At 41.1% G+C, this 23,799-nt stretch overlaps 1 protein-coding gene across 1 annotated transcript in view; it reads left to right on the top strand.

Moving 5' to 3' along the window:
- The window catches only part of KIF13B (kinesin family member 13B), a 188,882-nt gene that overhangs the window by 130,107 nt on the left and 34,976 nt on the right, over positions 1-23,799 (top strand). Inside the window, exons 30-36 of the mRNA XM_060102634.1 lie at positions 16-140; positions 1,392-1,568; positions 4,045-4,137; positions 8,516-8,668; positions 9,427-9,504; positions 10,670-10,723; positions 21,103-21,211. Of these exons, the coding sequence (XP_059958617.1) occupies positions 16-140; positions 1,392-1,568; positions 4,045-4,137; positions 8,516-8,668; positions 9,427-9,504; positions 10,670-10,723; positions 21,103-21,211 (789 nt within the window). The remainder of the gene's footprint in view (positions 1-15; positions 141-1,391; positions 1,569-4,044; positions 4,138-8,515; positions 8,669-9,426; positions 9,505-10,669; positions 10,724-21,102; positions 21,212-23,799) is intronic.

Genomic DNA, 23,799 nt, shown 5'->3' with positions numbered 1-23,799 from the left:
CTTCTCTGCTTTTAGCTGATGATTTCAGCTCTCAGGATAATCTTGATGACCCAGAAGCTGGTGGATGGGATGCTACCCTGACTGGAGAAGAAGAGGACGAGTTCTTTGAACTGCAGATTGTCAGACAGCATGATGGAGAGGTAAGTAAAGCAGAACTCGGGAAGACGGGATGAAAAGTGGTTTCTTTAACCTTTCCACAAGCCTTTGAAAACAATCAGCAAGGTAATCATTTCAGTGCTTACTCAAGAAATATAAATGAAAACCTTTCAATACGATTTCCAGAAAGAAGCGAACCACTTCCAGAAGGAGTAGACCAATCAGATCACATCCATTCACTGTTTTACTTCTTTTCCTGGTAAAGGATCTTTGTTAGTAATTCATAGTTCAGGTCAGCAGCAGTCTGCTCTCTGGGGAAATGCTCCTGAAGTACATAGAGGTAAAATGGCACAGTGTGTGGGATTGACTTCGAAATGCTTTAGTAAAGACTTCTTAATAAGGGGGAAAAAGAATAGATGAAGCCATATGATAATGTTTGAATCTGAGTGATGGGTATACACTGGGGGCTTATTTTCTAATTTTGAGCATATTGGAAAAATTATAAAATATATTAAGGAAGGAAAGCCGACGTGATACTTTGAAGGACACATCGTCACATAGTGAGTGGTATTCTGAAGATGCAAAACTTGAACTGTGGTGCATTCTGTAAAACAGTGGACCTGCACCCTTCTTTAACAAGTCAGTGCCATGAGTGACAAAGAAAGCCTGGGGAACCAGCCTAGATGAAAGTAGTAAAAGAACAGGACAGCTAAATGCAGTTTGTGATCCTGGGTCAGAACAGTTGAAACATTTGAATATGGACTCTGTATTATATAGTAGTATTGTATTGATGTTAAATTCCTGAATATGATCATTGTCCTATGGTTAAGTTACAGGATGTCCTTGCTCTTAGAAGATACTTGCTGAAGTATTTAGGGATGCAGAGTTACCTGTCTATAACTTACTCTAAAGTGGTTCAGTAAAAAAAGCCCAAAAAACAACAGCAATACTGTGTGTGTTTGTGTGAGAGAGGGGGGAAAAGGGCAAAATGTTAACAGGTGGTGAATCTACCTGAAAGAAATACGGGAGTTCATTGTACTAAATTTGCAACTTTTATGTTTGAGTATTTTTCAAAATAAATAAATTTTAGCTGCCGGCCAGGAACAGCCTGCTCTGTACTCCCCCGAGTAGGTGCCTGAGGCCACATCCTGGGATTCCCATGGTCTCCCAGGGCAGTTCTCTTAGCAGAACTGCACTCATTGACTGGCCTGTTCCACTTCAGCCCAAGCCAAGATGTTTCCTTGTGGGGTTTTGTGTTTTAGGAGGAGGGGGTGACTGTTCTCTCTTCTCTGCAGGTGAAAGCGGAAGCCTCCTGGGACTCTGCAGTGCACAACTGCCCTCAGCTGAGTAAAGGCACACCCGCAGATGAGCGAGTGTTTCTCATCGTGCGGGTGACGGTCCAGCTCAGCCATCCGGCCGACATGCAGTTGGTATTACGCAAACGCATTTGTGTCAGTGTTCACGGCCGGCAGGTGAGTCATTGATCCTGGTTGAAGAAATGACTTTGGGTCAGACACGAGGGCAGGGCTGTGGAAGGATTGCTCTGGCCTCCTGTCCCCCCAGGCCCTGTGAAGCTCTGAGCTTCTCTCTTTCAGGTGACTCTTGCTGTCCTATAACCGTGCTTGCTTCAATCCCGGGACCCGTCAGCCTGACTTCCTCCTAGACGACCCTGAATTGTTACCCTGAATCTTTGTTACTGCAGAGTCACAGCTCACAGCCCTTCCTTTGGGTGGCCTAGGGCCCTGTCAAGGCGAAGTTCACTGTTTCTGTCTTTGACTTTTCATCTGGGTCTTACAAGATGAGAGTGTTCGCCGCAGATGAGCTGTTGTCTGTGCTGCTCACCATTTCGTTTTCTATGCCTTTCTTTTCTTTCAGTCCTCTGCCGGCTCATTGATTGTGTATTTAGAGAGAGTACTCTGTCAAGCTTTGGGGTAAAAAGATGAATAAGAAATAATCTGCATCCTTAAAGAGCCAGTGTCCACTGGCCTATGAGTGTATAAGCAGACGACTCTCTTCTACTGTGGTGGTGCAGCTCAGAGGGTGAGAGTGCAGTCAGGGAAGGCTTCAAAGAGGAGGGGGCATGTGAGCTGCTCCGTTGCAGGCAGGGGTGGTTGGCAGGCAGAGGAGTCGCTGGCTGTTTCACGGAGAGGAGGAAATATCCATGCAGAGGTGGTGAGGAAGGAAAGGGCGTGGCAGCTTGGGGACCGTGAGAAGCACAGTGTGACGGGGTGTGCCGCAGAGGCCACGGCTGGGGCCATCAACACAGTTGCAGCTGGGTTATGAAAGACCTTGTGCCGTATGAACCTGTTTAGTAGGAAACTTCTAGATAAGAATATAAAGGATTTCTGCTGTTGGTTCTGCAATGATACGATTTGGGAGGTTGATTCTAGGGATTCTTCTCAATACACTGGCTAAAACCAGGACAGATGAAAATAAATCTTTTCATTTAGAAGAGTACAGTCACGGTTGACAGAGTCCTGGATGTAATCTCCACCCCTAAAAGTTAATCTTTAGTTCTAAATGTCACACTGATATCAATCTTTGAATGAAGACCGGCAGTGATGCTGTTAAAATTGCAGCTCTTTAGCTTGGCGGTCCAGCATCAGTACATACAGGTCATGGGGTAGCTGTAGATGTATGTATATGCCGTGTCTCCCATTCACTCTTTTCTTGGTCTCCCTTTTCTCGGAAATCTTTTTTTTTTTTTTAAATAAATTTATTTATTTTATTTATTTAGTTTTGGCTGCATTGGGTCTTCGTTGCTGCACGCCGGCTTTCTCTAGTTACAGTGATTGGGGGCTACTCTTGGTTGCCGTGCATGGGCTTCTCGCTGCGGTGGCTTCTCTTGTTGTGGAGCACGGGCTGTAGGCACGCGGGCTGCAGTAGTTGTGGCATGTGGGCTCAGTGGTTGTGGCTTGCGGGCTCTAGGGTGCACGCTCAGTAGTTGTGGCGCATGGGCTTAGGTGCTCCGCAGCATGTGGGATCTTCCCGGACCAGGGCTCGAACCATGTCCCTTGCATTGGTAAGCGGATTCCTAACCATTGTGCCACCTTGTAAGTCTGGACTCTAGAGTGAAGGGATGAAATAAATGCATTCTAAGAGGCTCTTGCATTCTAAGAGGTTAAATCTTTTAAAAAGTTAACTAAAGATCACTGAATTATTATTAAGTTTGTGAAAATATGTACTTCTGAGACCAAACAGCTTTTTTCCTATTCTGTGTGGGGGTTTTTACCTATTTCCTACTTGGCTTTTGCGTGAGGGAAAAAGGTTCAGTGTCAGTTTAATATTCTCTCTTATTCTTATCTTTATTCACCAAATATATTCTGCCCTCATCCGTGCTCTCTTCAACCTCTACAGGATGTTCAGTCTTAGCAACATCTTCAAATGAGTCATCTATGCATTAATTCAACAGTTCAATTCTTAACCGTGCAAAGAGCGCAGTCAGCATAAACAATGACCATGCACTCTTAAATCATTCTTCATAACGATCCTGCTTTGGTCAAGAATTAATGCCTGAACTTGTCAATATTCATAGTGCAGGATGTCTATCGTGCTGGAAAGAAAAGAAAAAAAGGATAAGGGTCACCAGCCCTTCCTTACATCTTCGTTAGAAGGTCATTTTATCTTGTAGAAGTCAACAGTCTTATTTCTGTAGCCTTTAAGCAGAGTTGAGCCAGATGCCTAGTGTGGTTCCCGAGTTTAGGGTTTGTACTTTTCATATATTGGGTATGGGACCTGTCACGTGGCAGGCATCATATAAATTGGTTTGGGGCACTAAGACAAAGTTGAGGAACTTCTATGTAGTGGTTTGGATTCTGACTTCTATTGGAAGTATGTTCTTTTCCTTTTTGGTTTGAGTGAATGTGGTGTCGTTTATACTGTCTCTTTGTTAATGAAAACTCAGTGTTTGAGGTGGGAAACCATATCTTCCGTTTTGTTTTTCTCTAGGGTTTTGCTCAGAGTCTCCTAAAGAAGATGTCACATCGAAGTTCCATTCCAGGCTGTGGAGTGACCTTTGAAATTGTCTCCAATATTCCAGAGGTGAAGGATCATATGAAATTTGAATATACTAAAAATAAACATGTAGAAAGAGCAAACTCCCTGAAAAGTCACCTGTGCAAGAAATGTGTGTTAAATGAAAATGTATATTTAGGAAAATGCTATAAATTTGTAGAGGAATTTCCTAATCTTAACTCGATTCAGAGTAAAATGTACTTGTGTGGCTTTAAAGGTTTTGGTTTTAGTATTTTGTTAAAAGAAGAATCTTTTGAAAAGCAAATCAACACCTTTTTACCCACAGAAGAGGGTATAACCCTTGAAGGAAGGCAACACAGCATAACATAGAGTTTCAGGGTTTCATTTTGGAATGAAACAGAAACCTTGTTTCTGTCACCTCTTAGTGACGTGAACTTGGGTAAGTTACTTTGAGCCTAAATTTTTTCATTCATCAAATTGGGTTAGTGATACCTTCTGTACAGGGTTGTTTTTAAGGATTAAATGAGACCATATACACAAATTGTTGTGTACATGCTAAACAATAAATTGTAATTGCCATTATTATTATAGTTACAATTATTATTTCTCTTTCTGAGCTAATTCAGATATGCACAGGAATCAAACAGATAGAGCTGAAAATACCCCTGACAGGAGCTTGCTAGAGGATGTAGTTTATATATGCTTCCTAGTACTTAATTCCTGAGTTAGACAGATTCGTTCACTTGGTTATTGGCCTAGCTAGTAACGAGGCCTTCCTTACAGGAGCAGGAGAAGTGAGGGGTCTAAGAAAAGGACCCGACAAAAAACACAAGAGTGGCTCCTTCTGCTACATTGACTACCCCAAATCGGGGAGTGAGTGGGGAGGTCCAGGCTGTGCTGCCCTTGGGGTGGAAAATGGGAACGGGACCCTGGGGCAAGCACTCCCTCCTAAGCACACCATCCATGGTGCCTCCGTTCTCTTGATTCGAGGGCTCAGTGCTTGTTGATTGATTCTGTTGATTATTTGAACAATAGATGGACAATATATGTTTTAAGACAGATCAGGTTTTGGAAGAGTGAAAAGATTACACAGTACTTAGGCTTTGTTTTAGAGTTCTTATATCACAGAACACTCTTCCTCTCAAATAATGTCACATAGTGACTAATTCTTGCCTGGACCTTCAAAGTATTAGGCTTACATAGCACATATTAACTGTTTATTTAATTTGGAGCCTGCTGACCATTTAAAAATTGAGCCCCTTTTCGAGTTAGACAAGCTGCAAAATCTTGGATCTGGAATATATTACTCTTTGTATACTTATATGTGGGGCTAGAGATTTACTGTTTATTCTCTGTATCTGAGTGTTTTCTCTTTTTTCCAGTTGTTTCAGATCTTAACTCTATAAAACGGTCTGAATGCAGTTGAGAAACAGTGACACTTGCAGTGAACTATCTTCAGTTTTTCCTTTTCTCCCATCATCTTTCTTCTCTTCTCTCCTCATTTGTAGTTGTTTTTTTTTTAAATTTTATTTTTGGCTGTGTTGGGTCTTCATTGCTGCGCGTGGGCGCTCTCTAGTTGCGGCGAGCGGGGGCTACTCTTCATTGCAGTGCACGGGCTTCTCATTGCGGTGGCTTCTCTGTTGCGGAGCATGGGCTCTAGGTGCACGGGTTTCAGTAGTTGTGGCTCGTGGGCTTCAGTAGTTGTGGCTCGCGGGCTCTAGAGCACAGGCTCAGTAGTTGTGGCGCACGGGCTTAGGTGCTCCACGGCATGTGGGATCTTCCTGGACCAGGGCTCGAACCCGTGTCCCCTGCATTGGCAGGCGGATTCTTAACCACTGCACCACCAGGAAAGTCCCCCATTTGTAGTTTTCTTATCTTCTTTAGCAGTGCTTTTATTCTTCAGGTGATACGGTTTTTCAAAGGGCAGAAATGTGGGGAAATCAGCAGAAAGATAAACATATAGCCTCATGTGATGGGGCTACCTGTTAATAATTAGCTAAATGTCTAAGTTGGGAAGGGTTAGGGTCACATTATCAAATCCTGATGATAAAGAAAAAGGAAAAGTGAGACATAAAGCTTATAGTGTAAGGACTACACTAGTTTATTTTTTATTTCAAAATAAAATAAAAAGCTTCTTAAAAGCTAGAATTCATCATGAAAAAGCCTGGAAAAGTTCTTTGTGTTCCATATTACAGAAGCTTTGAGGGCATGGTAGCAAAAAGAAGTAGTCATAGACCAGAGAGCAACAAGAGATGGTTTCGCCTTTCTTCCTTTTTTTTTTTTTTTTTTAAAAGCAACTAGAATGCTTTCATTGCTAATGGGAGTGTAAATGATACAACCACTGGCAGTTGATCATAAAGTTAAATAGACACCTACCCTGTGACCCAGTAATTCTACTTCTAGGTCCTTACCCAAGAGAAATGAAAGCATATATCCATAAAGATCTGCACAGGAATATTCAAAGCAGCTTAATTCAAAATAAGCTAAAACTGGAAACAACCCAAACATCCATCAACAGACGAATGGATAAATAAATTGTGGCGTATCCATACTGTGGAATATTACTCAGCCATACAAAGAAATGAACTATGTGAACGAATCTCTAAATCACTATGCTAAGTGAAAAGCCAGGTGCCAAAGGGTGTCATTCCATTTATGTGAACTTCTAAAACAGGTGAACTAATCTGTGGTGAAAGAAACCATCTTGCCTTGGGAGAAGGCTAGGGGTCGAACTTTCTGAGGAAATGGAAATGTTTTATTTCTTGATAGGAAATGGAAATGTTTTATATCTTGTGTGGATAACATGGATATATAATATATACATTTCTTTAAAACTCAGGTATCCTCTTCCTTAGAAAATCAGGATAATGTCTGTTCCCTTCAGACACCATAAAGTATTCCATGTCCAGTGGTTCAAAGAATACTCTATCAGGAGTCAGGAGACCTAATTCTAGTCTTGCTTTTTTTGCTAATTATGCGACCTTCCTCTTTCCTCATTTGTAAAATGAGGATGATTCCTGGGCCCAAACGAATTACTGTAGGAGACAAAAGTTTTGTGAACTTAAGCTGTCTTCTGAATTTTTCCATATTTTATCCATTCTAAGGCTTATGTAAATTTTTTAAAATAAATTCATTTATTTTATTGATTTATTTTTGGCTGCATTGGGTCTTCGTTGCTGCACGCAGGCTTTCTCTAGTTGCAGTGAGCAGGGGCTACTCTTGATTGCAGTGTGCGGGCTTCTTGTTGTGGGGGCTTCTCTTGTTGTGGAGCACGGGCTCTAGGCGCATGGGCTTCAGTAGTTATGGCGTGTGGGCTCAGTAGTTGTGGCTCGCGGGCTCTAGAGCACAGACTCAGTAGTTGTGGTGCACGGGCTTAGTTGCTCTGCGGCATGTGGGATCTTCCCGGACCAGGGCTCAAACCCGTGTCCCCTGCGTTGGCAGGCAGGTTCTTAACCACTGTGCCACAAGGGAAGCCTGTAAGGCTTATGTAAATTTTAAAAAATATTTTTGAAGTTAGAATGGGTCTTATAATTGACGATAACTTAAAGTTACTTGGCAGAGTTTTTTTCCCTCCTCAGTGGTATATAAGATGTCTTTTCTTAAAGTCGATGGTATCTTAAGATGCAGTGGCATGCGGATATATATTTTGTAGTCTTTGACGTTACTATAATAAATTCACCAGTAAAAAAAGTATCTGATTTTTCCTGAGAAGAGTACTTTGTTATGAGCCACATGAGCTTGAGATACCTGACTGCATTAACAAAGTCCCTCCCTGACTTGCAAACATCCCATTTATATATGCCTGGACCAGTTGCGTCCAGGGAGCTGGGCGAGTGAGAATTTGCTTGGTTACTTCTCCTCTTGGTCAGCTTCCAGCCTTTGGCCTCTGCCACTGCAGAGTTGGGGATTGAGACCACACTTGGGATATGTAGTCTGGGGGAGGCTGCTTAGCAGAAGGGTTGGAAGCCATCCCTTCTCTCCACTCTTAGCCTCCGTACCTGTGTCTGTCTCCTGCAGGGGCTGTTTGGATCCCACAGGTATCCAGCTGTTACCCCAGCTCCTCAGTCCTCCCTCTGGCCCCCCAAGATATGTTCAGGAAGTACTATTGTGGTTAGATTTCCAGCTAGCCCACCAAATCCTTTCTAACCAGGAATGTCTTTGTTTGCAATGGAAATGTAGGAGAGAACAGTTTTGTTGAAAATGTGCTGTGTTTCAGCTGCTCTATGTTTAACCAGCCTTTCAAGTGAACCTAACCACCATTTATACCATGATTTCTGTGGGAAAATGCATTTTGAGTTCCAGAAGCTGACTTTAAAATGGAATTTGGAATACATCCCATTTGGTCGTTCAGTACTCTTGCGTGTATCTGTATAGATCAGGAAGCTTTTGTAACATTTTCTTCTGCAAGGTACTTAATTTTAATATACAATTTTCCATTCTCCAGGATGCCCAGGGCGTAGAGGAACGAGAAGCATTAGCAAGGATGGCAGCTAACGTTGAAAACACGGCTTCTGCTGACTCGGAGGCATATATTGAGAAATACCTCAGGAGCGTGCTGGCAGTGGAGAACCTTCTCACGTTAGATCGTCTTCGCCAGGTCAGCCGACAGAGCTGGTGGCCATGGTACCAGCCCAGCCTGACTCTGGGTTTGACTTTCCACAAGTCACAGTATTGTTACATGTAAACTTTTGAAGCCTCTAAGTAGAGCATATTAATTTAGATTAAACTTGCTGGGTAAGTCTTCGAAGGTACAGAAACTACTGGAAAGTTACTTTTTCCAAGACCCTAATTGGTATCTAGTTGCCATTTGGAAGTAGTGGAAGAGAATATGCAACTCTGGTGGCTAAGGAAGTATTTTAGAAATTCCCTGATACTGGGTCATTATGTCACAGAAGGTAGAGTGCTGTGCCCTTCTTTGCCTCCACAGCCTTGGAGTGGATCTCTAGAAGGGAAAACAGAAGTGCCAGCCGTAAACCTAAGCCTCAGAGAAACCCTGAACTCCATTTTATGTGACAGTGTTGAGACTTTGTGTTTTTTTTTAACCAAAAATACTAATGAAAAATAAAAGAGAATGGTCTGCTTTTAATAATCTTTCTCTTGGGACTGACTTCTGGCCAGCTTCAAGGGGGCCGTCAGTAGATACAGAAAAGAATGATCCAGGTAACCTGTCAGCTGTTTAATTAACTTTGAGTATTCCACAGTGATGGTAATTGGGTCATTCTGTCGTGTGAAGTAACAGCCGTCGTTTAAAGAACTAGGAATGTGTCCATAGCTCAGAGCCTGCTTTAAGATACTGTTACTTTGGAAGTGTGTCTCTCATGTGTATTTTTCGTCTGTATTTCCTCTGACTGACAGGAAGTTGCAGTGAAGGAACAGTTGACAGGAAAAGGGAAGCTGAATAGGAGGAGTATTAGCTCTCCAAATGTGAACAGAGTGAGTACGTGGGACCCCATTCTGCGCTCTGCTTTCACTCCTCCTCTTTCCTTGGATAACTCCTTCCCATCCTCTGAATCTCATCTCGGGTATCATTTCCTTCTATGAACTGATTGAAGTGTCCCCATTCTCTACCCTGAAGCATCGGTGCCACCCCTCTGTCACTGCCCTTCCTAATTTTACAGGGAAACTACCCAGGTGAGTCCCTCTGTAATGTTTCTCATTTATCTTCATGTCGCCAGTGCCTGGCACGGTGACTCTGTTAGGTGAGTGTTTGTTGTACTAAAGCAAAACTAGCCGAATGCCTAGGGAAACTGTTTGAATTTTCTAGGCCAAACTGAATTACTTATAAATTGAGGAGAAGTCTGGACTAGGTTTATAAACTGTGATTTATCTCTGCTTTCCTTACTTTTGATAAAGATATGAATATGAGAGATAGTACACCTTTGTCTGAACTTGATACCCAGAAAAGCCATGGTACAAGCATTGAAATAAAGAGCACCTGACCCTTAGCCTTGGTGTTGGAGAGGTCCCAGTGAGAGGCAGGATGGGTGTCAGGCTGGAGGGCACATGTGGCCCCGTGAGACAGAGTGACGTCACTGATGATCTCAGATGGAAAGATTGGGAACATTCTCAGGCAGTAAAAAATACCACTTTAACTCAGTGTAAATATCTTCTCACTCCTTCAGAAAATGATCTACTAAAATGCACTGGTATGTGCAGAGATTTGGTATTTAGAATCCTATGGTTTAAAATAAATAGTTTGCCTGTATACATTTGCTACAATACCCAGAGAAAAGAGTCGTCCGATTAGGACAGGGTAAGGTAACCAGTAACCTGGTATCCTTTTAAATAGAAGGGGATAAACAAATGAAGTGTCTCTTACTTGGGCCCAGCCAGCTGTTGCCTCAGTGTACGCTGGATATCTGATGTTATACAAACCTCCCATCTTAAAAATGTTAATTCAGGTTTTCAACAAAACTGCACCTGACAGTGTCCCAAAGGCCACTAGTCTAGTTTGTAACTTTGGTCTTGACAGCCTGTCTGATACCATCCAACTTCAACATTCTGTTGATTTGGTTTTCAAAGTCTTGTATTTCCAGGACCATAGATCTATGTACTTTTGCACATGAAGGACTAATCCCCCTCGTTATTTCTTCTTTAGCTGTCTGGCAGCCGACAGGATCTTATTCCATCCTACAGTCTAGGTAGCAACAAGGTGAGTGTTGGTAACTATTTTCTATCAGTCTTTGATCCGTTTCCCATTCCAGCTTTCCTCTTCTCAAATATCACATGCTAGTTTTGCGTGCCAAATTTTCTCCCCGTTTTCTGTACTAAGTGAAATTTATTGGAGAGCGTTGAGTTCATTTCTTTTTATCTGCCAGTTAAAATAATGTTACCGAGACCTTATTATTACTCTACTTTCTAAGGGTTAAAAAACAATTTAGTTGTTTAAGTTCTTCTGTTGAAAATATTCTTCCTGTTTGTGTCAGAAAAGGAGCTTCATGTCAGATTTTTAGTAGTAAAATATTGATGAGATGATTGAACATATATGAGGAGTAAGATTATGTCTAAAAGTTAGTGTTATTTGTTAGAAGAAAGAAAAATAAGTGAACAGCAGTTTTGTTAGCTGGAATGTATTTACTCGCTTGTTAATATAGCTTTCCCCAATATAACCGAGTTTTAAGCATAGACAATTCACTGTCATGTACTTAAAGGGCTCACACTTGAAATTGTAACTGGATGTCACATGTCACAGTTTTGTGCCTGCCGTTTTTTGAGGGACCTCGTCAGATGTTGGTGCTACCAGCTGCAGGCAGTGTGCTCTGTGTCGATATCTTCGCCCTTGAGGAGGCCAAAAGTGTCATATGAAATGGTCTGACATGAGGAAGTTGTGTCAGAGTAAAAGAAGATACAGATAAAAGAAGATTGGCTATTTAATCATTATCAAAGCTGAGTGGTATTCATTACACTATTCTTACACTATTCTTTCTATTCTTGTTAAATATTCTACAATCTGTCTTTGTATAGGTTTGAAATTTTCCTTATAAAAATTTAAGAAAAAGACAATGAAGTTGATGAACGGTTAGACTCATTTTTAAGATCTAGGTTACTAGGAGTTTACCTGAAGTAATACATAGATACGTATGTATGTATGTGTATATATCCTATTATTTCAGGCAAACTACCAGTAATCTAAATCTTAAAAATATATGTCTCAGTGTTTATAGGCAAATAACTTGCTCTCCAGCTCATCAGTTCACTGACCACCTACCATGCGTCTGAAAGTGTGCTAAGGTTTAGTACTCCTTGATACGGGCCCACTGACAGGTGTGATTAGCTCTTGATAATCATAGCATAGTTGTGATTAGCTAAACAAAGCAGAGTTTTTAGAAAATTGTGTCATTATTAATTATAAATAACTCAAGTATTTTAAGGAAAATATAAGAAAAAACATGACTTTCTGTGTTTTTTTTTGAAATCCATCTAACCCAAATCCTCTATCATGAATTCCTTGAAAAAAAGTAGCCAAAATTTCTTCAGCTTTTCTCTCTCACCCTAGTTTGCTTATGTTTAAATGAAGAAAATAATAGAAAACAGTAGTATCTGCCTGAAAAAGAATTATTGTTTCATCTACACCAAATAAACAGAATAAAGGAACACAGATGCTGTAAGAGAAGTATGCCTGGGTAGAGTAGGAGCCCAGAGGAGGGAGTGGGCACTTTTATAGGTATTGTTCAGGGACCAAGAGAGGCTGCGGAGAGGGGGAACCCCCCGCCCCCAGTAAGCTTAATGCTGAAAGAGGGTAAGGACCACCCAAGGCAGGGAAGGGTTTGAAGCAAGAGTGTGAGCAGAAGTGTGGAAGGAGGAACGAGCATGAGTAAAGCAGAGAGGGTGTAGTGTGCGGCAGAGCCCAGAGACAGGGGCCTTATTTCAGAAGTTCCTATATGATGCGCCTAGGAGTAGCGGGGGAGCTGGGTCACTTGAAGGAGTAGTTTTAAACAGTCCACCTAAACCCCACTCATGTTCCTGGCTGTGGTGTATAAAATTACGTTAGAGGGCTTCCCTGGTGGCGCAGTAGTTGGGAGTCCGCCTGCCAATGCAGGGGATGCGGGTTCGTGCCCTGGTCCGGGAAGATCCCACATGCTGCGGAGCGGCTGGGCCCGTGAGCCATGGCCGCTGAGCCTGCGCGTCCGGAGCCTGTGCTCCGCAACGGGAGAGGCCACAGCAGTGAGAGGCCCGCGTACCGCAAAAAAAAAAAAAAAAAAAAAATTACATTAGAATAATGTACATAGTAGAAATGTGTACAGTTACCAATGCACAAGTGAGGGTGGGGACAGCAGGTGGGGTAGAGGTCTCAGCATCAGGGAGGGGGAGGGAGAGATTCGGGACATGCTCAGGAGATGGAAGCTCTAGAACTCGGCGACATGAAGAACAAGGTGGAGCCCAGGGGAGACAGGGTGACACGGGCGCTGGGTGACAGTGCGGAGAGGTGAATGCTGCAGGCGCACGTTGGGGGAAGAAAATGATTGAGGTCAATTTTGGACCAAAGGTTATGTGTGCCAGTTCAGGGGTCTGGAAGCCTGAGCTGAAGACAGATTGGGGAGCTCAGGGCCTGGTTGGACCAGCGTGAGGGATTTGAGCACAGAGGCGAGGCCGTGCGGGCGTGATGGTGATACTTTCAGGCCTGTGCAGGAGGGGAAGCCGGCCAGGGCGACGATGGGCCGGAGTCCTCCAAGAGGAGAGGAGGCGCAGGAGGGCGGCTTGGAAACTGGTGCCGGAGAAAGGCGGTTTAGGAGCTCCTTCCAGACTCCTCAGAGACCGAGATGAGGACTGAAAAGACTATTTTGGGTGTGAGAGTGAAGAGTTTATTGGAGGCCTTTCCCAGGGCAGTCTCTTCTGTGGAGGACTGGGGAGAAGTATGCAGGACGTGTTTTGGGGGGGAGGTTGTGTGTTTTTGTTTTGTTTTTTGTTTGGGTTTTTTTGGGGGGCGTGCTGCACGGCTTTCGGGATCTTAGTTTCCTGACCAGGGATCGAACCTGTGCCCCCTGCCGTGGAAGCGCAGAGTCCTAACCACTGGACCACCAGGGAAGTCCCAGCAGGGCATATATTAAATGAGTAAATAAATTACACATTTTTTGTTACTCTACCAGGACCTTCCCTTTTTCAGTCATCTTGATGTCCTGGGGCCCCTGGGTAACTTAGCGAAGATGAGGAAATTCTCCCCTCTCAGATTTTACTGGTGTCCTGATGCCGTCCCAGCAGCAAGGATCCGGCTCCGTCCGCCCTATTTCAGCATGTATTTTCAGTTTTCGTCCGACGCCTCCAAACAGTGAAGGACCCTTTTCTCCCGTTGCAGCAGTTTACAGTCTTCCTCAGAACTTGGCCTCTGTCACCCCTCCGCAACCACAGCAGTCCCCAGCCTCTGACGGACAGTGGAGTTCTCTTCAGGGAAAACAGAAAGGCCAGCTGCCCGTTACTAACTGTGCTCCCAGTTCAGCTGTGGAGCTATTATTTTATCTTCTTGTGAACTGTTGGCCCCCATGAGCCCTGAACGGTTACCAGGTACGGCTGGGATTCCATCCACTCCACCACTGTCACCACAGGCATCACTTGACTTCCTGCTTGTGTCCAGATCAGTAGGTTTTACGAATGTCCACATACCAAAATCAGAGACCTTTTGCTTTTCACTAGGGGAAAGGTAGAGGAAAACTGTTCTAAGATTTAATGGATGGACCTGTTTAATGAGTATGGAAATTCAGGTGATAGAGGATCATAAATGATGCTAGGAAACAAAGTGACAAGAACACTTAGCAAAGAGGGTTTGATTCCAGGCTCACTTCAGTAGGGGGCACAAAGTGGCTCCCCTGTTCGCAGGCGAGGGGCCCTCAGTAGTTTTATCATTTAAAGCAGGGCCTCTTGAAAGATTTTTAAGGAAAATAAATATGTTTTAAATTGTATTTTCTTACTAGCGAGAACAGAAACATTTCCCTCCACCAATAGCAGCAAGGAACAGAGATTCCTCCCTTTGGTCTTTTAAATGAAACAATGAAAAACATCGTCAAATATGGCATTGCTTTGAATTCAAAATTGTTATAATGCTGTGCATAATAGAATTCCTCAGGGTAGTGTTTCAACTAGTTGACATACAAATTTTCCAAGTCCTATTAAACCCCTTTACACAGCAGCCGTGCTCATAGACATATGAAATGACATATATATGAGGGTGCCCATTGCCACATTGTTTATAATGGCAGACGATTGGAAACAAGCTAAATGTCCATTGGTTTGGTCTGGTTAAATCTATTTTCTCCCTGTGAGCGTGTGCACGTGCACACACATAAGTAAATGGGATACTATACAGCTGTAAAAAATAATTAGGAACCCCTCCAGGTACTAATGTGGAAGATCACCAGGATATACTTAGGGATTAAAAATGCAGTGCAGCATAGTATGCTGCCATTTGAATTATAAAAGGAGGGAAACAGAGAGGTGCGTGTGGCTGTTTATAGATTTGCTCACATAGACGCAGGAAACCCTATAAGGATATATGATAAACGGATACCATTACTTACCTGCCTGGGGAGAGAGTAGAAGCATGTGGGCACCTGAGGTAGGAGGCTTCTCACTGTGTGCCTTTTTATATTACTTGTTTTTTGGATCATGGGAACAAATTACCTATTGAAAAAAATTAAATAAATTAAAATTAAAAAATTTTATTCTCTACCCTTTATAGTAGGCAGAAGATTTTATTCTCTAGTAAGCAGTGGTTTGAGAAGGTCTTCAGTTCCTTTATCTGTAATAATTTTCGCAGAAAATCCTCAAGGAGAGATTACTAAAGAAATTGTTCTGGAAAATCTCAAAGACTCATGTTGGTTTTTTTTCTTTTCTTTTGGAGACTTCCTTCATTCTGCAGTTTTCAGAGATCCAGGGAGAGGTAATTAATCCATTAGGTTTTTCCTAATGAGTGGGATACAAGTATTATCCTACTATCTAAAACATGCTTACTTTTACCTTGAGAATAAGAATGCATTTTTAAATGTAGTTTTTATAAGACGACTAAGTTTGATACTGTACTAAGTTTTTGGCTCTTACCCTTTGGTAAAAATAAGTTTGGTAATCAGTATATACAATTCCTCTCAAATGTTCCTTGTTGCCTGGGCTATGGAGATATCTGTCAGAAGAGACCAGGAACGAAGGCATCTGATGGAATGTAGAAGGCTCTGGAATGCGAAGAGTTGGAGTTAATTCATTAATTAAGCAAATGATACAGTAAATGTTTGAGAACTTGTAAGGTGTCCTTTTCTCAAGCATGGGATGGGGGAGAGAAGCAAAGAAGAGAGCAAAAGTGCCTTGGGCCTTCCTTCAACGCCACAGAACTTTGCTCATTGGGACCATCTTGGCTTCCTTGCATGAAAGTATTTAACAAAAAGGGAAGTTGAGTCGGAAATATAATTTTAACCTGGAATCGATGCTTAAAATGCTAGAAACTGTATTTTGAAAAAATTGAAAATTATAATCACATTAGTTACATCTACCTTGCAAACTCGTGTGGGCCTGTTTCTGGGTTCTCTGTTCCATTATCTATGTCTATCCCTCTTTCTTGATTATGAAATCAGAGTTACAGGCCAGAGAATCTGATGTGCTGTGTCCTCCCCACCTAATGTCAGAACATTCAGGTTTAGAAGCAGGGAGAGGCCACGGAGCAAGTTCAAGTCTGCCTTTCCCTACTAATTTTCAGTTAATGTCATGGCAAAGATTAGTCAGTCGGGAGAAAAGTAACACTAAAAGGTGTGTCCGGGAGGCAGGAGCAGAGAGTGTGGTAGGATTAGGGCTCTTGGGGAGGTGAGAGCAAGTGGTAAGGTACTAAAACAGTGTCACACTTTGGCCTATAATACTTGGAATTCGGCCAGCCACATTTTGCATGCCCTTATTTATTGATGCTCGCTACATATTCAAGTTGGAATTGTTTCCTGAGCTCCACCAAGATGCAACTGATGAGCTAATTAATCTTAAAAAGATAAATTGAATTCTATTAACTACTCTTCACTTTTAATTTCACCTTATGGCCTAAAAGAAATCACTCTTGAAAAGCTTTTCAATTAAGAATATAAAATATTTCTAATTGCAGTGATGTTGTTATTTACTGTTACTGGCTATTTCATCATTATTGTAAGGCAGTTTTTGTATAGGTATAATGAAAACTTAGCAAAGTTTTTGTGACCAGTCTACCAGATTAGACTCATCTTTAGGTACAGAATTAATTTCAGCAGATTATTTTTCCATTTAAACAGTGGCTGTGCATTGAGATCTTTTGCAATCCAAGGAACTCTGTCAACGAAAAATACTGGTCTTACTTAAAGACATTTTAAATGGAATTATATGTTTTTAAATAAGTTAGTAAGATGTTTGTCAGCTTCTTATTGGAGTTTTTGATGCAATTAAAAGTAGCCAAAAGCCTAAATGAATATTCAGTTAACAAAACTGGATTGTGTGTTTTGGCTCCATCACCTTCCTGAAAACTGCAGTTATGTACTGTGGCACTAGTTAAGGCTGGTACCAAGTATGAGTCACCTCTTCTTTAGCTGCACGAGAAGCCACCTTTGGACCTGCAATGTCACTGGTGCTTCTCTTTGTTTACCTCTTTGTCACTTTCCTGATCAAAACCAGACCTCTTTATGGAATACCCAGAGCATTTGTGTCTGTCTGGAGAGCGGTAACAGCAAAACAGGAGGTGCCCAAGGGGGACCGATCAGGTCCTCAAGTCAGCTGAGAGCGTGCTGTGTTTTTCCCTGTTGGGTTTTGCTTTTAAGCATAGTGTCCATCGACAGATGAATGGATAAAGAAGATGTGGCATATATATGCAATGGAATACTACTCAGCCATAAAAAGAAACGAAATTGAGTTATTTGTAGTGAGGTGGATGGACCTAGAGTACCAGTCATACAGAGTGAAGTCAGTCAGAAAGAGAAAAACAAATACCATATGCTAACACATATATATGGAATCTAAAAAAAGAAAAAAGGTTCTGAAGAACCTAGGGGCAGGACAGGAATAAAGATGCAGGCAGACGCAGAGAATGGACTTGAAGACATGGAGAGGGGGAAGGGTAAGCTGGGACAACGTGAGAGAGTGGCATGGACTTATATATACACTACCAAATGTAAAATAGCTAACTAATGGGAAGAAGCCGCATAGCACAGGGAGATCAGCTCGGTGCTTTGTGACCACCTAGAGGGCTTTCTCTAGTTGTGGCAAGCAGGGGCTACTCTTTGTTGCGGTGCGTGGGCTTCTCATTGTGGTGGCTTCTCGTTGTGGAGCATGGGCTCTAGGCGCGGGGGCTTCAGTAGTTGTGGTTCACGGGCTCAGTAGTTGTGGCTCGTGGGCTCTACAGCATGGGCTCAGTAGTTGTGGCACACAGGCTTAGTTGCTCCACGGCCTGTGGGATCTTCCCGGACCAGGGCTCGAACCTGTGTTCCCTGCATTGGCAGGCGGATTCTTAACCACTGCACCACCAGGGAAGTCCCATTGTGGCTGATTCTGAAGGTTGATAGACATGAAAAATGTCAGAAACATCACAGATTGATCTTTCCAGATTTCAGTAGTGGAGCGTAGATTACTGCGGTAGAAGTTTTAAAAAAAATAAGCCATACTCTTTGACTTTGAGAGCTGAGTTCATAAGAAAGCAGAAAGGTCTGGTGTCTGGCCAAGTCCTTTTTATTCATTGTCCTGAGTTGATCTCCCTCTGAAGTGTCTTTAACTGGGATGCTTCCTTTTTTCTTCCCCAACATTTCAGTAAAGGGAGAATAATCCTGGACGAGCCAAGCATGTGAAATGTATTGGAAAGACACTAATTGCCTTGTCCCTGGGTGGCAGTGTGTGTTGCTAGACCCCGGACCACAGATTCCACTCCTGGCAAGAGAATGGATATGCACAGCCAGAGGGAAAGAATATAGTGAATGATTTCAGTGGAGCATTTCTCCAGAGATCTGCAGGTGTCAGAAAGAGGAGGGAGGAGCGTTGTACCCAGTTTATCATCCAAATTTGTTGTTCCCTTGGAAGCAGAGCCTGTTCTGTCCCAGAGCGATTTGAGACACTCTGTGTCCCCATCTCTGGTTGGTGAGACTGTGAGATGCCTCAAGGTTAAGAGGGCGGTTAAGGGAGATGGATGAAATGTGTCTCTGTTTTTCATTTCTCTGATGGGGCTCACAATATGGCTTAGGCTCTGTGTAAGTACCGTGTGCATCCTTTCAAATGTTTTTACTTGAGATATTCAAATATATGAGACAGTAAGAGTATTGCCTCCATTCAGATTTGGGAGTAACATTGTGTGTGGGAGTTCCAGCTGGTAAAAATTACCCGGGAAGCTAGCAGAGCCCTGAGTGTGCCTTGGGCAAGAGGTGACACCTACATTATTTGTCATTGGACCACACCAAATGGCTGAGGTGCTGACTCCAAATCAGCTGCTTAGTTTTCCTAAGGGACAGAGTCCCAGTATGTCAGCTGCCAAAAAGGAAGAAAAATGTAAGGTATGAAAACAGATTTATTCTGAAATTAAGTGCGTTGTCTTCAGAACAACCTTGCATGAGCTTAAACCCTGTAAAGAAAGCGTGAGACTTTTCTTCCCCCGAGAAGCTCAGTAGAGTGTTGACTTCATTGTCCCGTCACCTGATGGTGATGTCCCAGAGTACACAAAGCTGCAGCTTCCCAGACAGATAATTAAATTTAAATGCAAAAAAAGTTAATGAAACATTAAAGTATGTACATCAGTGTGGAATTCATAGTAACACAAATGCTCCTGCAGTGACATGTTCATAGTTCATTTCCCTCATCATCTCTTCATGCCTCTCTTGCTTCCTAGCTTCCCACTGTTGAGCATCATACCGTTTTGTTAAAATATCAAGTGCTGAGAGGGTTCCTAGGGAAACTGGCCTTCTGTAAGATAAACAGGATCCAGATCACTTAGGGCTTATCGATTTTATGATCAGTACTTAGGTGGCTGCTAAAAGCAGATAGGTTTCCAGTACATGTTGGCAACCTAAGAGGGCTTTCTTCCCCCATCCACCTTCAGGAGCAGCAAAGAACTTACTTTGCAGGTGATTACTAATGAAGACTCAAGTTGATCGTCAGGGTCACTCATCTGTGGAGTACTGGCTTAAACTAATATAAAATACCATTTTTTAAACTCTGGTGACAAAGCAGTCAGTGATTATCAGAGGACCAAAAGAGAGCGTACAGCATTTAAAAGAGTTGTGTCTCGTCTCCATTACTGGTTTTTATACTGGTAGCATGGGTTGGGGTTTATTTCTTTCCTGGACGGGACTGATGTGCAAAGTGTTTCGTGCTGCCACCATTTTTATGGCTCAAGTTCTAGACAGGTAAACTAGTCCATCACCTGTTGGGCATTGTTTTTGTATTATGCAGTGAAATCTCTTTAATGGGAATTTACAAGACAAGTTGAAAGTACAGTCAGACTTGTTAATTCAGAGACTACCATTATTGGCAACTTGTGACTACTTGGTTTAGGCTTACCTGGAACTCATCTTTAGTATCTGTTAAAAAAAAAAAAAAAGAGAGGCTTGGTAATATGCTGTTCTAGAGGTTTTACTTTCATGAATGGGATGTGGCGGAGGAGGAGATGCCTGACTGTATTAGAGTTGTTCCTAGGTTTCAGTCGAGAATCTGAAGTGAAAGAGGGTATCTTGAGGCACAAGAGCCGTGAGGGCCTAAGGAGCAGGGTGGAAGGGAGAATTTCGAAAGGAATGTCTTACTAAATCCCTGTTTTGTGAGAAGCAGCATGATACAGGAGAAAGACTATTAGGAGGCTGTACATTGTAGTAAGCAGTAAACCAAGGTTTAGTTCATGTGATTTTGTCAGTGACGTTGCATCATCTCACAGAGTGACCAAGTCCTCAAGTCTAGGAGACGCAAAGAAGGTAAGTCTCTACTTTCAAGAGCTGCTGTGAGGGAGGAAGGTGCACCGTTGCTGGCACAGGTCTTTGCGTTGGCAGACATGACCACCTTGCCCTGTCCCTAGCCCAGCGGGAAGTGAACACCAGTGTTCACAAGTGTGCAGTGGAGCGACTGCAGGTACAGGAAGACCACCGACAGCATGAGAACTTGCTATTCCTGTACTATACTGTCAACCTCTTGAATTTTGACACCTAAAATTTTTAATAAAATAGAAATGCTTTTAAAAAAAACAAAACTTCAGACTGTATCTTTATCCTAGAAGTTCATTCTGCATTTGGCTTCAGTCCTGCCTTAGGCAAATGTTTAGCCATTTGGACAAAATGGGCAAAAAACATGAACAAACATTTCTCCAATATACAAATATATGAGTGGCCAATAAGCACACGAAAAGATGCTCAACCTCACTAATCATAGGGGATACCCAAGTGTGAGGTGATATTATTAGGGAGAGCGATTCTATAAAGAAGAGGAAAAGTACAAGAGGAAGAGTACTTAGGTAATAAGATTTATCATGTCTTATAACAAGAATAAAACTTTAGTAATGTGTAACAGATTTCTCTTCAGTATCTTTAGATTTTTTTGTTAATTGATATGAATCAAAATTCCTGATTTTGTCCTTAATAGGGCCGGTGGGAAAGTCAACAGGATGTATCGCAAACTGCCGTTTCTAGAGCAATCACTCCGGCTGCCCCATCTCCCCCTGGTCCCCAAAATAACCATTCTCCTAATCCAGGTAAGTTATATTTTCATTTTTCAATCACTGTCATGAAATTTGAGCATCTTTCAGAAGTAGTTTAAATCAAGATTTCCTACCAGGTAACCACTGTCTTACTAGTTAATGCCTATCTGAATTTTTCCCTTCCTTATCATAACATGTTGAGTCACATTGTTTTGAATGTTGAATTTATCTTGCATTCCTGTGAGAAATACCACTTGATCATGATGTGTTATCCTTTATATTTGTTTGATTCTGTTTGCTAATATTTTGTTTAGAGTTTTTGTGCATGTGTTCTATGATGAATATATGTACCTTTTTCATAGCATTGTCTTTGTTAGGTTTTGGTATCATGATTACGTTGGTTTCATAAAGTGACTTGAGAAAAATTTCCTCATCTTTTTTTCCTGAGTTTATGTGAACTTGGTATTACTACTTCCTTAAATGTTTGACAAGATTCACCAGTGACACTCTCTGGGCCTGGAATTTTCTCTGTGGGAAGATTTTAGATTAAGACTTCAATTTCTTTATTATAAAGTTAACTTTTTATATTTCTTTAGAAGTTTTCATAAATTATCTTTTTTAGGGAAATTTCTATTTCACCAAAGTTATTAAATTTATTTCCATAAATGTTACAGTGTTCCTTTATTGATCTTTTAATGTTTATAGGATCTGTTGTGATGTTCATTCTTTTTATTCTAAATAGATAATTTTTGTTTTCTTTCTGTTTTTCTTAAATACTTTTGAGACTGGTTTGTCAGTTTTCTTTAGTCTTCCCACAGAGCCAAGTTTCGTTTTATTTTCTGTTTCATTGATTGTTATTTCTTTCTGCATTTCACAAATTTTGGCACGATGTGGTTTTTTTTATCATTCTGTTCCAGATATTCTAATTTCTCTCTGATTTACTCTTTGACCCCTGGGTTATTGGGTAGCATATTAATTCATTTTTATATATCTTGGGGGTATATTATTATGATTGATTTCTTATTTAATTTCATTATGAGCAGAGAACAGACTCTTCAAAATTTCAATCTTTTTAAATGTTTTGAGACTATATTCTATCTTAGTGAACATTCTATGTGTATTTGAAAAGGTCTATTCTGTTTTGGGCACAGTGTTCTTTATATATCAACTAGATCAAGGTGGTTGATAACCTTGTTCAAACCTGCTATATCTTTACTGATTTTTTTTCCCTCATATTTGTTCGGTCGGTCATTGAGAGAAGGTGTTGAATCTCTAAATAATGATTGTGAAATTGTCTATTTTTTCCTTTAATTATAACAGTTTTTGCATGATTCATTTAGAAACTCTGTTACTGGGTATAACACATTGGGATTGTTATTTTTTGCTGACATAGTGATGGTTCTTATTATGAAATGTCCCTTTAGCTCTCTGGTAATACTCTTACTTTGAAATCTGTCTTGCTTGATATTAGTATAGCCACACCAACTTTCTTTTGCATATTGCTTGCATGGTGTATCTTTGCCTCAGTCTTTAAAATTTTAGCCTATATTTATCTTTAAGAGTGATTATCTTATAGACAGCATATTTAGGTTTAGTGTTTTTTAGTTTTTTTTTTAATCTAGTCTGACAATTTCTGCCTTTTAATTAGCATGTTTAGTTCTTTTACATCTAATATTATTATTGTTATGTCTACCATGTTGCTGTTGGTTTCTATTTGGCCTATTTATTTATTTTTTCCTCTGTAATCTGTTTTCTTTTGGGTTAACTGAAAAATATTTTGCAGTATTTTATTTTTTCTTTGGCTTTCTGGTATACCTGTATTTATTTATTAACATCTTTGTTAAATGAGTCTAGTAGGTATCTTTAATTTTACCACAGTCTACTTAGAATTAATAATTACCACTTCCCACTGCACAAATAGAAGAATCTTGCAACAGTGTAATTCCATTTACCTGTTCCCCCACCCCTCTTATTTTGTATTATTGTTGTATCTTTTGCTGTGTTGTGAACCCATTTTACAGTGGTTGTTTTTTTTTTCTTTTTTTCTTTAAAACAGCTATTTGTCTTTTAAGGAAATTAAGAAACTATAGATAATCTTTTATATTTTCCTTCATATTTATTATTTCTGTCACTATCTACTCCTTCCTGAAGATCATATATTCATCTGATATTATTTCTCTTTAGCCTGAAGAATATCCTGTATTATTTCTTATTGTGCAGTTTTCCTTGAGAAGAAGGGTTTCCCTTTTTGAGAATATCTTTATTTCACTTTTTTCTTCAAAGGATATTTTCACTAGATAGAGAATTCTGAGTTGATAGCTTGTTTTCTTTTAGCTCTTCAAAGACACTGCGTTATCTTTTACACTTCTTTTCTGATGAGAATTCAGCCATCATCTGTGTCACTTTCCCATGACATGTAGTATATCTTTGTTTACGTTGTTTGCTTCCCAACTTTTCTCTTTATTTTTCTTCTTAGCAAGTTGGGCAGTGATGTGCTTAGGTATAGTTTTCTCAGTGTTTATCTTGCTTGGGTTTCACCGATGTTCTTGGGTCTGTACATTGAGATTTTTCCAACAATTTTGGGAAATACTCAACTCTTAGTTAGTTACATTTTCCCCCTGCCCTTTTCTCTCTACTCCTTC

This window comes from Mesoplodon densirostris, chromosome 6 (genome assembly GCF_025265405.1).
Source record: "Mesoplodon densirostris isolate mMesDen1 chromosome 6, mMesDen1 primary haplotype, whole genome shotgun sequence".
Taxonomy (NCBI): Eukaryota; Metazoa; Chordata; class Mammalia; order Artiodactyla; family Ziphiidae; genus Mesoplodon; species Mesoplodon densirostris.
This window is presented reverse-complemented; position numbering and strand designations above follow the sequence as displayed.